Source organism: Teleopsis dalmanni, chromosome X (assembly GCF_002237135.1).
Source record: "Teleopsis dalmanni isolate 2A chromosome X, ASM223713v2, whole genome shotgun sequence".
Taxonomy (NCBI): Eukaryota; Metazoa; Arthropoda; class Insecta; order Diptera; family Diopsidae; genus Teleopsis; species Teleopsis dalmanni.
The window spans coordinates 716,715-730,042 of record NC_051848.1 but is presented as its reverse complement, the minus strand read 5'-3'; the positions used below and the strand labels follow the sequence as shown (position 1 = coordinate 730,042).

The following is a 13,328-nucleotide window of genomic DNA, read 5'->3' as shown; positions in this document are numbered from 1 at the left end:
AAAGCTTCATACATTCAAACTAATTACATATATAAACTCTTAAACTTTTTCTAATATAAAAAAAAATCCATAAAAAGTGGTAAAATTTGCTGTTCGATTAATCGAACGTTGGGCGGATATGGGTTAATGATGCTTTTGTAATGTGTGGAGCTTGATGGATAGTTAAATTAGCAGCATTAAGTATAAATGACGATAACAATGTTTTAACCAGTGATTTTTGATATTAATAAAGATTAAATATTGAATGATTTAAAATTTAAGATTTAATTTTTAATGTTTTACAGCCAACGAGCATGATTAACTGCTCTTACTTGATTGTCGTTGATGAGTGACTTTGGGATTTTACTAAATTGCTTTTAAATTCAGAAGTTTTTTCATGTTGAGTAATGTTTTTTAAATAGGAAAATTATCAAACCAAGTAAATATTATTGTGGCATGCAAATATTAAAACTATTTTTGTATTCATGGGTTTTCTTGCCGAAAGATGATTAGTGGAATTTGTTGAATACACGATTGCTATGAAAATACCTCTTGATAATGTAGAAGACAACTTGATAATGTATCCATCGATACTCGACATAAAAAGTGATTAAGGTTCTATTAATTGGTAATTGGTGATAACGCTGTATTGACGTAATGGCCAGTATTCGATGCTGATAGTGATTGCAAATGCCCGTTTTCTTTAATCCAGTGTAGAAATAAAACCATTACATCCATTCAAGTGTCATTTGGTTCTTTTTATAAATTATAAATGGAGTTTTTTTAATACCTACTTTATAATGCATGCTGCCATGTATAATGTGAATGCAGTTGGGTACGATGAATAAAGAAATGTACAAAAATTTGAATAATTTAAATTAAATCTTAGTGGCTTAGATATATCTTGTTATATCTTGTTTGCAGTTCAAATACAGATATGATATGTGGGAATAGGTGATAGTTTCTCCTTATTTTTTATCGTTCCCTGCTTCCTTACATACGTATATCCCATTTTACTTATGTATTTATCTTGTGATCCATTTGTGTTACTTTCTCTATAGTTACCCTCAAGTTACATCAAGAACAACAACTACAGCTCATTCCTACTTCACCTAATTATGTATCCTATACATAGGTATGAGGTAAGATAATAACCATCACTTCTCTTAAAGTATATTGTTAAGTAATGAATTTCTGAAATTATGTTCTTTCTTTAAGAGAGGACGGCAATAGAAAACGAATACCAATTACTTCAACGATTGAATCAATTTGACCGAAATCGTGTTAATTGTTCGCAACAGCGACTTTTAGGCCAGATATTGCCAATGCGCTATAAGAAAGACTACGATAATTGAAAGTAGCAGTTGATGCGGAAATAGAAACACATAAAATAAACAATAGAAACATGCATAAAATATGGAGAAAAATTATAAAAAATATTAAAAATATAAAAAATGGAAAAAATATAAGAAATATAAAAAACTAAAATTTTTAATGGTGTTTATGTCGCGTGTTTGGTACTAGCGACCATAAGTACTTCACTGTCCATTTTTACATTTCCAATTGCCCATTTGCCCATTTCCACATTTCCTCCATTTATTTTTTCTTGTGACATTTTGATTTCTTGTTTATTTATACACTTTTGAATGATATAAACTGATTGTTTTGTAGAGCTTGTTATTTTTGGTTTGGCTTGCCGTTATTATTGGATGTACACTTACTTGACAGTCGAATCGTTTAGCATAAAATTTGAATTTCCTGTTAGTTGTCTATAAATTCAAATGTCATTTAAATTATTGCTTTCTGGAATCATTAAATTAACCGTTTCTGTTCTGTTCTTGTTCGATTGCATATCGAATACCAGTTAATTTAGCAGGAACACGTAGCAAGTTTGACACACGTGTTGGCTTATTAAAATTGTATGGAAGATAACATCTTTATTATTTGTCGATGTAATGTAGAATGGTGTTAGTTGAGCAGCGATTTCATTATGAAAAGAAAAGCTAACATTGTTTAATAAACCAAATTAAATTACATTTCTTATCATTTAGAACGCAATCCAGGCATTTAATTTGACTTGGAGCAGTTATATTATGTAATATAGAGTAAATGTGCGTAAACAAGAGCGAAGAGGGTATATAGGGTCCGAGTAAGGAAACCAAATACCAGAGTTTAAGAACAGATAATTTGCGAAAGAAAAAAACTTGTTCACTCTAACATTAATGTTCAAAAATATTTATAAAAATAATTTTCTAAAGATTCGCTTTCGAAGGGTTCCTCAAACAGTTTTTGTTTCTTGCTTGCGCATATGATGGTGCATCGACGAATAAAATAGGCTTTAGATACATAAATCTTATATTATTGATTGTGTTGGTAAATCAGATAATTTTACAATTATTTTAAAATTCTTGGACTTTAGTACTCTTCTCTTTTTGAAGTGTCATTATGTGTTTAGTGTTGTTAAGGAATAAATTTGAATAACACGTAATAATTCTTTCGTGAATTCGTGATTTTGATTTTATACCGCATCCAAGCAATACTCAATCCATAGAATTGATCGAATAGGCGACACAGAACTATAGCCTGTTTTGTTATACATTAGCGAATTTTAATCAATTTATTTGTTTTGATAAACTTTATTGAAAAGTATTTTAAAAGTTTTTCTTCTTCAATAAATTAGAAAATTCTGAAAGATAAATAAAAGCAAACAACATAAGAAAAATAATAAATAAATACTAAAACGAAGCGCAGAGGATTGAAAAGTTTTTTTTATTGTCAAGCGTAGCATTTTGTTTTAAATTTTTGAAAAACCAAGAGTACAAAACAAAATAAAAATTATAATAAAATTAAAAAAATTAAAACAGAATAGACATGAAAAAATGATAAAAGTTTCTTTTGTCTTGTAAGTACTTGCATATTGGACTTTAGATTGATAGATAAAGGATAAGACAAGTTGGTCTTCGAAGTGTTGGTGGAGTATTATGAGTAATATTTTATAATGGCTGTTCTAGTCATTTCGTTTGAGTTCGGATAATTCATATTAATAACCACATATTCTTAAAACTATATAATACTGAAATATTTTAATATTAGAAATTAATAATTTGTTTTTCAGCTACTACTTTCCTAGAAATAAAGCATGCTGAACTTTAACAACTTTAGCACATGACCAAAAATCGCAGTAACTTGCTGAAATCCTAAATTGAAAAGTACTGGAGAATTCATCAAAACATGCAATGTAGTCTCAAGGATGGACTTTTTAAGAACCACTAAGAGTATTGAAATTCTTACTAGTTTTCCAAAAGAGTACTGCAGGCAGCGGTGCCATATTAACAAAACGTAACTTTTAGAGACATATTTCAGAGACATATTATGCTTCAGCATAACAATATGGTAAATGCATAATAAATGTAACTAAACAAAACCTGTACAGATGCTGGAGTTCATTAAAAATCTTTTGATCTGTTACAACATCTTAGTACAAATAAACATCTAAATCGCAGTGTATATTATTAATCACAATTCCTTAATCCTTAAAAGCGATTCTAGATCTGTTTACAAACTATAAGATTATAGTCTTATGAAGCGGAAATATTTTAAACACATGCTTTTGAATACTGTCGTCATAAGAACCGAAATACTGAGATTGAAGCACCGACTACTAACCGCTTCATCATAAACAACAATAGCAACTGAACACTATGTGAGGAAAATCATATCATTATGCTATAAAAAAAAGAAGATGAAAGTGAACTACATCAACACAAATGTTTCAAATAGGATAAGCTGATAGAATTGCACTGCATATCTTATGAAGATGTGGCATTTAGGAAAGATCGTTTAATGGACTATGATGATTAATAATAGTTCCTTTATTGTTATATTTTTACATTTTTTCGCTTCTTTATTATTTTTTATTACTTTGTTTTAAATGAATCAATCTCATCACACATAATTATATTTATATTATTATTTATATATTAGGTGTACCGGTATGAAGTGAACGTAAAGATACAAATGTTCCGACAAGGTACATTTGTTGTGAACGTGCCATTTTTTTTTTGTTTGCTTGCTATGACAAGTGTGAAATATATTTAGTATATATCAAGTTATTGAACAGACAACATCATATTTTTTCATCGTGTTAAAAATGTCGAATTTTGTACCAGAAAGTGATGATTTGTGAAAAGCATTAATTTTTTGTTTTGATTTGAAGAAAAGTGGTGCAGAGTCGCATCGAATGCTTGTCGAGGCATATGGTGATCATGCTCTATCAGAAGCAACATGCAAAAGATGGTTTCAATGGTTCAGAAATAATGATTTTGATTTGAGAAATGAAGAACGTGGAAGACCGCCAAAAAAGTTTGAAGACGCCGAATCGCAAACGATATTGGATGGAGATGACACTTTGGGTCAAAAGCAAATGGCAGAAATGTTAAATGTTGCACAACAAACAATTTCTGACCGTTTAAAAGCTATGGGAAAGATCCAAAAGTGTGGAAAATGGGTGCCACATGAATTGAATGAAAGACAGATGGAAAACCGAAAAAACACTTGTGAAATTTTGCTTCAAAGACACGAAACAAAATCGGTTTTGCATCGGATTGTTACTGGCGATGAAAAATGGATTTATTTTAAGAATCCTAAACGAAAAAATCATGGGTTAATCCGGGACAACCATCAACATCGACTGCAAAACCAGATCGATTCGGCAAGAAGACAATGCTGTGTGTTTGGTGGAACCAGAAAGGTGTGGTGTACCACGAGCTCCTAAAGCCTGGTTAAACCGTCAATGCTGGTCGCTATGAACAACAAATGATTAATTTGAACCATGCATTGATCGAGAAACGACTAGAATGGGCCAGAAGACATGGCAAGGTAATTCTGCTCCATGACAATGCACCTGCACACAAAGCAAAACGGGTTCAGGATGCAATCAAAACATTTGGCTGGGAGCTGCTGCCCCACCCGCCGTATTCACCAGACTTGGCTCCTTCCGACTACCATTTGTTTTCATCGATGGGACACGCATTGGCTGAGCAGCACTTTGATTCCTACGAGGAGGTCGAAAATTGGGTGTCTGGTTGGTTTGCTTTAAAAGACGAACAATTTTTTTGGCGTGGTATCCACAAATTGCCAGAAAGGTGGTAAAAATGTGTAGGAAGCAATGGCCAATACTTTGAATAAAATGTTTTTTACTTTCCTATTAATAATTAGTGTTTTATTTTCACCAAAAAACACTCATTTCATACCGGTACACCTGGTAATATTACCTTCTGCTCAAAAAGTTTCCGGATTTTGTTGTTTGTTAACTACTTCTTAACTAATAGACCTTTTTCACAATTTTTTTTTGTTATGTTGGTACACCCTTTCTTGTCATATGGTACAAATTTGGGCGCGATCTATCAATTAGTTTGTTTACAGCAGCTGTTAATGTGAGACTACCTCAAGTACATTTAGCGATTTTTACTATGAAAAATTCTTGTTGTACGCGATTTTTTGACGAAACATGACACCACGGTCATCGCTCAGGCACCATATTCGCCAGATCTGGCGCCTTGCGACTTTTTCCTGTTCATGAAACTCAAATTGCCCCTTCGTGGTAAGCGTTTTGTGTCGATTGAATCGGTAAAAGAAAATTCGCCGAAGGAACTAAAAACCATACCTGCACGGGTCTACGAAAAGTGTGTTGGAGATTGGGTTAAGCGTTTGCATATGTGTATCACTTCAGAAGGAGCATATTTTGAAGAAGATAAAATAAATTTGGAATAAAATTTAAATTTGTGTGTTTTATTTACAAAATCCGGGTACTTTTTGAGCTGGAGGTATATCTATTTATTTTTCCGTATATATAACTTATAGAGGCGACTCACAGCTAAGGGTATATTTTATTTCTTTTCTTCTGTATAATTTTAAGTAAGAATAATTTTCAATGCGAACTTTTTTTAACTTTAATAATGAACTACCGCTAATAATAATAATGTACTAATAAAATTAATAATTATAATAATGCACCACTTATAATAATAAAAATCACATCCACTGTATTCAACCGATTAAGTTCTATCTGATTTCTATATAATTTCAAATTTAAAAAAATGGTTTACTAAAAAGAAATTTCACTGGAATTTGTAAGTAATGAATGTTTTGAAGGCCTCAAAGAATGTAATTTTTCAACTATTTAAAGAAATTTGAAAATAGCCGTAGCAATTATAAAGATCTTAAGAACGACTATATACGAATGAGTCCAAAAAAAAAAAATTTAAAGTAAGCAAATATAAAATTTCATAATTTATTACTGACTATTGGAATATTTCTCGAAAAAGGATGTTTTTGTGATATGGCTTTCATTACCTGAAACTATAATAAATACAATATAATCATGAATAAATAACTGCATTGAATAACAGTTTTTGTAAATTAGCAGTGCTCCGCCAAATTATCTTAAAGCGTATTTAAAGAATTGATGATTTGAGTTCGAAAGTAATAATAGAATAGAGTTTTACCTAGTCTGTGAGATGATGTATTTTTATGTTTATTCAAATAATAACAGATAACAGTTCAAGTAGTTTCTGTAGTGAAACGGATTCTATTAAGCAATAAAATATAACCAATCTTATAAGACCTAAGTTAAGGTTTTATACGCTTTTTCTTGGTTAGTATTACCGCTTTCAATAAATTAAACTGTAAGATCGAAACTATTTGCCTTAATGTTCTTACGCTTATTACCAATAAAGAGTTGCAAAATTTACTACAATATATTATATTGCTGTTAAATTTTTTGTATTATGTTCTCAACAGTTCTTAGCGGAAGGTACTAGATCGGGTGTGCTAGACTATGAATTGTGTTAATTTTAAAGCCAACTAGCACTAATAATCTACTAAGATAACTTTGAATATACTATAATGCTCGTGGATCAAATTTACAATATTTTAAGAATAAAATTTTGGATAAAATACAAATATGAGAACTATGTAGTTCCCGTTAATAATATATGTAGGCAGTTCTGTATTGACATACATAAATGGCGCTTGTTGCTGACTAGTATTTGAAAATATGTCTACTTTCTTTAACCTATGAGTAAAATTGCATTTAATCTTATATCTAGTTTTTTAATACCTGTAATTTCACAGCATAAGAGCACTTTCAACGAACTCACTTAAAGCTGACAACATTTAAGTAATCACGTACACTTTAATACGAATTTTGGAGCGTTTGCAGTTAATTTATTAACAGAGCTAAAAGAAAATCTGGCAAATTTAGCAAATCCACAAAATAAGATACATTTTGATTTTTTTTTGGAATCTTTGGCTATACACCTCTGCGAAATACGCTTTGTTGTTATTCGTATTTCTGACCTCAGCATGAAGAAAAAAAAGCCATACTTTTGTATGGTATTGCCCCTAAATGTGTGCTTTCTTTTTATACATTTTTGGTTGCTTTTTCAAGGTTTGTATGTAGTAGAAATGAAGCTAATCAGAAAGGATAAAGGTCATAAAAAATATATTTAAGTAGTGTTACATACATAATAGAAAAGAAATAAAGTAAAAACAGCATGAAAGTAAAAAATTATTGCTTGAACAAGGAGTAAAGAATAAGAGTAAAACATTGACCTCAACCTTGACAATATAAAAAAAAATACGGAAAAATACTGAAGAAAAAACATTGATAAAAAATAGAAAACAATTTTTTCAGTGACTTAAATAATTGGTTTCTATTTCTTTATTTGCACAATGTAAGTAAACAGCAAACAACTTATTTGACAGGATAAAAGGAAGGGTCATAGACGCTAGCCATGGAAGAGATTTTGGGGGTTCTCGATTACAAATTAAATTGAGTTAAAGTAATGTTTTGAGATAATGTGGCAGAAATTTACATAAAAATAAAATGCATACACATTTAACAGAACCACTGCAAATGTACCAAGCAAGTCTAATTTTCCTTGGAGAAAGGAAGTACGTAAATGTGAGACCTTGTTGCTGTTAATCTTTTGGTTTTTTTTTAGCTTGATTTGTATTTCTGAACAAAAGCCGAACTCAACTTGTTGCCGGCAATGGGGTTATAAAATCTCTGTAAAAATTTAGTTAATAAATAAAAAGTTAGTTAGTAAATAAAAAAAGGATATGCGGACTATGACAGCCAGCTGCGAAAGGGGACTTGTTTGTTCTAAGGGTCTTTTGTGTAGAGGTATCGCTATAAACTTGCTTGATATTGGTATAATACTTTTATTGGGAACATTTTATGGCTTCCAGCTTATAGTCTTAATACATTCTTATATTTAGGTTAATGCTTTTTATTTACTTTATTATGTATATGGAGCAGTTTTAATGAAATTTTAAGCAACAAAGAAATGGCGCCGCAAAGTATTAATACCAATTCATCGTCATAACTTAGATGATTGAAATTGGCTGGGTTAGAATGTGGAATTTGTACGGTAAAATGCGAGTATAACGAATAGCAGAGCTTATGTGTACACCCAGCAAATTTTTTTTAATACAAACATGTTATTTTAGTTGGGAGAGTATTAATATATTATGTATAGTCAATTTGGTTAGGGATGTATTGGATAGTATATATAATGTAGTGTGTACATGCTTTGACTTATTTGCTGACCGCAATATTTTCTATTCCCACGCTAAACTGTAAAAAGTTCATGCTAGAGGAATATGATATCTTATTTTTATTTAAAAGACCTTGAATGTCTTTCGCGAGGCATAATGCTGAGTTCGCAAGTCTCGCTATGTGCACACTACCGTCCAAGTAAATTCAAGAGTAAAATACTTTAACAAAATCAGTATGAACAATTGACTTGAATTAAATGGTGTTTCAATTAAATAATTAATCGACACTACAATGAGTTTCCAAGATATATTTTAGGACATTTAGGGTCAATATATAGTTAGTTGGTAAAATACGTTATTTAAATTAGTATATACCAGTTAGATAAAATTATTAATCACATTTATGCATTTTAGAATTTATCACAAAATGTGTCTAGTTGCCATATTCACTGCCAACTTAACAGTGAACGATTTTTAAGCAATTTGTGAACGTATATTTTCAAGTTGAAAATATAAAAATAACTTATGTAACGAATGTAAAAAAATATGTGATATACATATTTAGTTAAATTTTTTCCTACCTTTTGTGTAGTGTTATATGTATGAAGGTAGTGAATGAGATGAAAATATGAATAACCGAATACATTTTGAATGAGTATATAGTTGAAACCAACCAAAGGTTACAAGTTATGTTATGTAGATGATCAATTGGTCGACTTATAATTATAAAAAATTTGGTTATATGAGAGAAATTGTATGATCTTTACAATAATTTGAAACTTAGAATTGTTATTTTGGTGGTTCAGATTTGAAATTTATACATGCTTGACTTTAAAGTATATTAACTCTGGGCACTAATTTTACATCCAACATAGTTTATGAAAATATAGAATTATGTTTACTTAATTAATATAATAATTACTAAAAACAACCGTGTGTCCATTGCTAACCTTTTTATTATTCCAAGAGGAAACAATAAGGTAGTTGCATATTTGCATATAACAATTTTCTCGACGTCAGATAAGAATGGTACAAAAGTTTCGTCATTTAAATACAAAAATATTGTAATAATTTTTGATACATTTTTTAGTGATCAAAATGATTTCCAAGAACTTTTATTTAATTTTATTGTATTTATTATTAAGCATTAAAGTGGCAAATAAATAACACAATAAAGTGGCATATGTCAAACAAGTCCTGAGTATCCTAAAACGGTTGTTTATTTTTATGGGACAACTATATTTTTGTCACTATAACGTTTTCATATAGAATTAATAATATACTTCCTTTAAGTTATTACTGTGATACTGTAATCTTTCAAATTATATAGCTAAACTATTTTAAAATAATGTAGTCATCCAACAGTGTCAATAACTGTATATATGTTATATTAATTTTTTTATACAAAACATATAGCAAACTACTTGCGAATTATAAATTAATCGGGGTATTGCAAACAAAACCTAAATCAATTTCAAATTCAATAATTTAATTAATTTAAAATTCATTTACTTTTAAAATTAGTTAAATTGCAATATTAATTCAATAAAAATAATGGAGAGCAGTGGATTGACCAAATTTATTTTTATTTATTTATTTATTTTATTTTAAATGCTTTAAGGGTCAAAAAACCCTTTCATTGCATCATCTTATAACTAACTTAAAAACTAACAAAAAAGAGATAAAAAAGAGATATTATTTACTTAATATATAACAATTTACAAATTATTAGATGATAAAGCAAAGGCAAGAGATTGAATTAAAAAAATATTAAATTAAAAATTAAATTAAATTAAAGAATACAAAAAAAAAAAAATTTTTAAATTTAAGATTAAAAATTTAAAAATTTAGAATAGAAAAATAAACATTACAAGCAGAAAGTTAAAAAATGACAATTAAAGAAAATTATCAATTAAAAAATAGAAATAATTGACAGAACGGGTGGTGTCAATATAATTCATTAACTAGCAGTTTTTTAAAAGCTCCTACTCTTGTTGTGTTTCTGGTTTCACATGAGAGCGAATTCCATACTCTGACAGAGTGGATAAAGAAAAAACTTGTTGTGGAAATAAAGTTAAACCTTGGAATAATAAATAGAAGAGATCTTGTTCGTTTCAGACAATTGAAAAGGTATTCAGGTGATTTAGCATTAACCAATTTAAACAAAAGCAGACAGACACGAATCTTAATAAACTGTTCAATGTCACAACCTAAGATTGCATTCCTGGAATTACCCAGGTGATCAAATCTTCTGAGACCGTAAACATATCGTGTCATAGAATTGGTTAGACTTCTTAACTTAGTAAAAGACACCGCGTCTAATTTGGAATAAACTAACGAGGAAAACATAATAATAGGAATTATTAACTGTTTTACCAACAAGCAGCGAGTAGCAACAGGGGTAAATCTCGCTGATAGATTAAGACATCTGAGGCAAGTGTATACTTTCCTAACAACTTGATTGATGTGGTCACAAGCATGTAAGTTAGTATTTAGATGGAAACCTAAACACTTTACAGAAGTATTGTATTCAATAAAGGATTGCCCAATAGACGCTTGAGGCAAACTATTTACATCCAGTTTTAACCTAGTTATTGGCAAAATAGTTGTTTTTTTGGCATTAAGTAGCATGTTATTTTCAACGGCCCAAGTGTTAATATTATTTAAATCAACATTTATCTTTTGAATTAGATTACCAATAGTGGTGAAATCACAAGAAATGTACATTTGGATGTCATCAGCATACCCATGCAATTTAGTATACTTACAAATTGAAAAGACATCATTTATATAAATTGAAAACAAAAGGGGACCCAGGATTGACCCTTGAGGAACTCCAGTGTGAAGATTTTTAAAAGTCGAGAACTCATTCGATACCACAACAGACTGCGACCTTCCACTTAAATAGCTAAAGATAAATTTTGCCGCCGACTTAGAAAATAAGAAGGAGTTGACAAGTTTTTTGCAAAGCAAAGAATGATCAACGCGGTCAAAAGCCTTGGAGAAATCAAGTAGACATAGATATGTAATCAAGTTTTGATCATAGCTGATTCGAACATCCTCAAGTACTTTCAATATAGCAGTCGTGCAGCTATGACCTTTTCTAAACCCAGATTGCAAAGGGGAAAGAAGCTGAAAACGATCTAGGTGACAACGAATAGCATTAGCCATGATATTTTCACACACCTTCGAGAGCGAGGAAAGAATGCTAATTGGGCGAAAGTCAGAGCATAGGGATGCATTTGACTTTTTTTCAATTGGAATAATTTTTGCAAGCTTCCATGTATTAGGAAATGTTGAAGAAGCAAAACAGTGATTTATTATATGTGTCAGAGGAGAAATAATTGACTGAAGAGTGAGTTTTAAGAACTTCAAAGGAATTTTATCAATACCAATTGCATTTGATTTAATTTTCATTACACTATTGAAAACTACTTCTTCACTAACACACTCGAAACTAAATATACTCTCAGAGCCGGCATGTTCAAGACAAGGGAAAGCAGGATTGACGCTCAATCTATTACCAACAGACGAAACAAAATAATCATTTAGGTTATTGGGATCTAAGGAGCACACAGCTGTGGAGTTATTTATAATTCCTAAAGATTTAATGTTTTTCCAGAGAGATTTTGTTTGCTGACGACCTCCAAGTTTGGATTTAAAGAACATTAATTTGGCTTTATAAATAGCCGCAGAAGCTAAATTCCTAGCCACTTTAAATCGCATCCAATTGAGTGCCGTGGGATATTTCTTCCAAACAGCATATTTTTTATTTCTATAGTTAATTTTTCGTTTAATATAAGGCTTAAACCAAGGACAAGACGAATTTTTTGCACATACTGTACGATACGGCACAAAACGATGTAAAAAATCTGACAATATGTTATTAAAGACTCCCAATTTTTCATCTACTGATGCACTAAACCAACAACTACTCCAGTCAACAGAATTCAGTTCACTGAACAATCTCCGAGTATCAATAGACTTGAAGTCCCAAAAAGAGAATTGTGTAGGAGTAAATGTTTTAGTCGCATTATAATCAAAAGTCACAAATAATAAGTCATGGTCAGACACAAACGAAATCTGCTCGAAAAACAAAACTTTACTCAAGTCAGAGACAGCAACTAAATCAAGAAGACTAGGTCGTACATTGTTGCTAAACCTAGTAGGCATGGAGTTATTTACAACACTTAAACCCGTCATAGTCATAAGGTCATTTAATTTAGCTGCTTTAGCAGAATTTAATAGGAAATCAATATTGAAATCGCCGAATACTGCAAGAAAATCAAACTTAACGGCAATAGGTAGAAGAGAATCAAAGAGAGGATCGCAGGAAAATATTTTGTTAGGGTTATAGGCACAAGTAACTAAAATTTTGTAGTTGCCAGCAAGTACACGCACGCTAATGTGTTCAATTTCAGTTTCCTTTTAAATGTGACTTACAGAAAATAGCTACTCCGCCACCTAATCTATGTTTCCTGTCATGTCTAAATAAATCAAAACCGTTCAAGGAAAAAAAAACGCTGCTTATGTTATGATCAAACCAAGTCTCGGAAACACAAATGACATCAACTTTGGAGCCTTCAAAAACACTTCTAACATAATCTAATTTAAGGCCAGAGAGGCTTCTTGCATTAAAATGAACCATATTAACACCACACCGTTGACTCGAAAAATATTGATAAGTGTTTTGTGATCCTGCATATTTAGTAGTTAATGTTTTCAGCTTCCTGTCTAGTTCTGCGTTGTAAGATCTTACATATCACATTCCTAGAGTCGTGATCAGT

At 30.5% G+C, this 13,328-nt stretch overlaps 1 protein-coding gene across 1 annotated transcript in view; it reads left to right on the top strand.

The window, feature by feature from the left end:
- Window positions 1-3,860, top strand: part of LOC119687896 (out at first protein) — a 62,583-nt gene extending 58,723 nt beyond the window's left edge. The window contains exon 5 of the mRNA XM_038102441.1: window positions 3,095-3,860. Coding sequence (XP_037958369.1) covers window positions 3,095-3,109 — 15 coding nt within the window. The 3' untranslated portion in view covers window positions 3,110-3,860. The remainder of the gene's footprint in view (window positions 1-3,094) is intronic.
- Window positions 3,861-13,328: the final 9,468 nt, after the last annotated feature.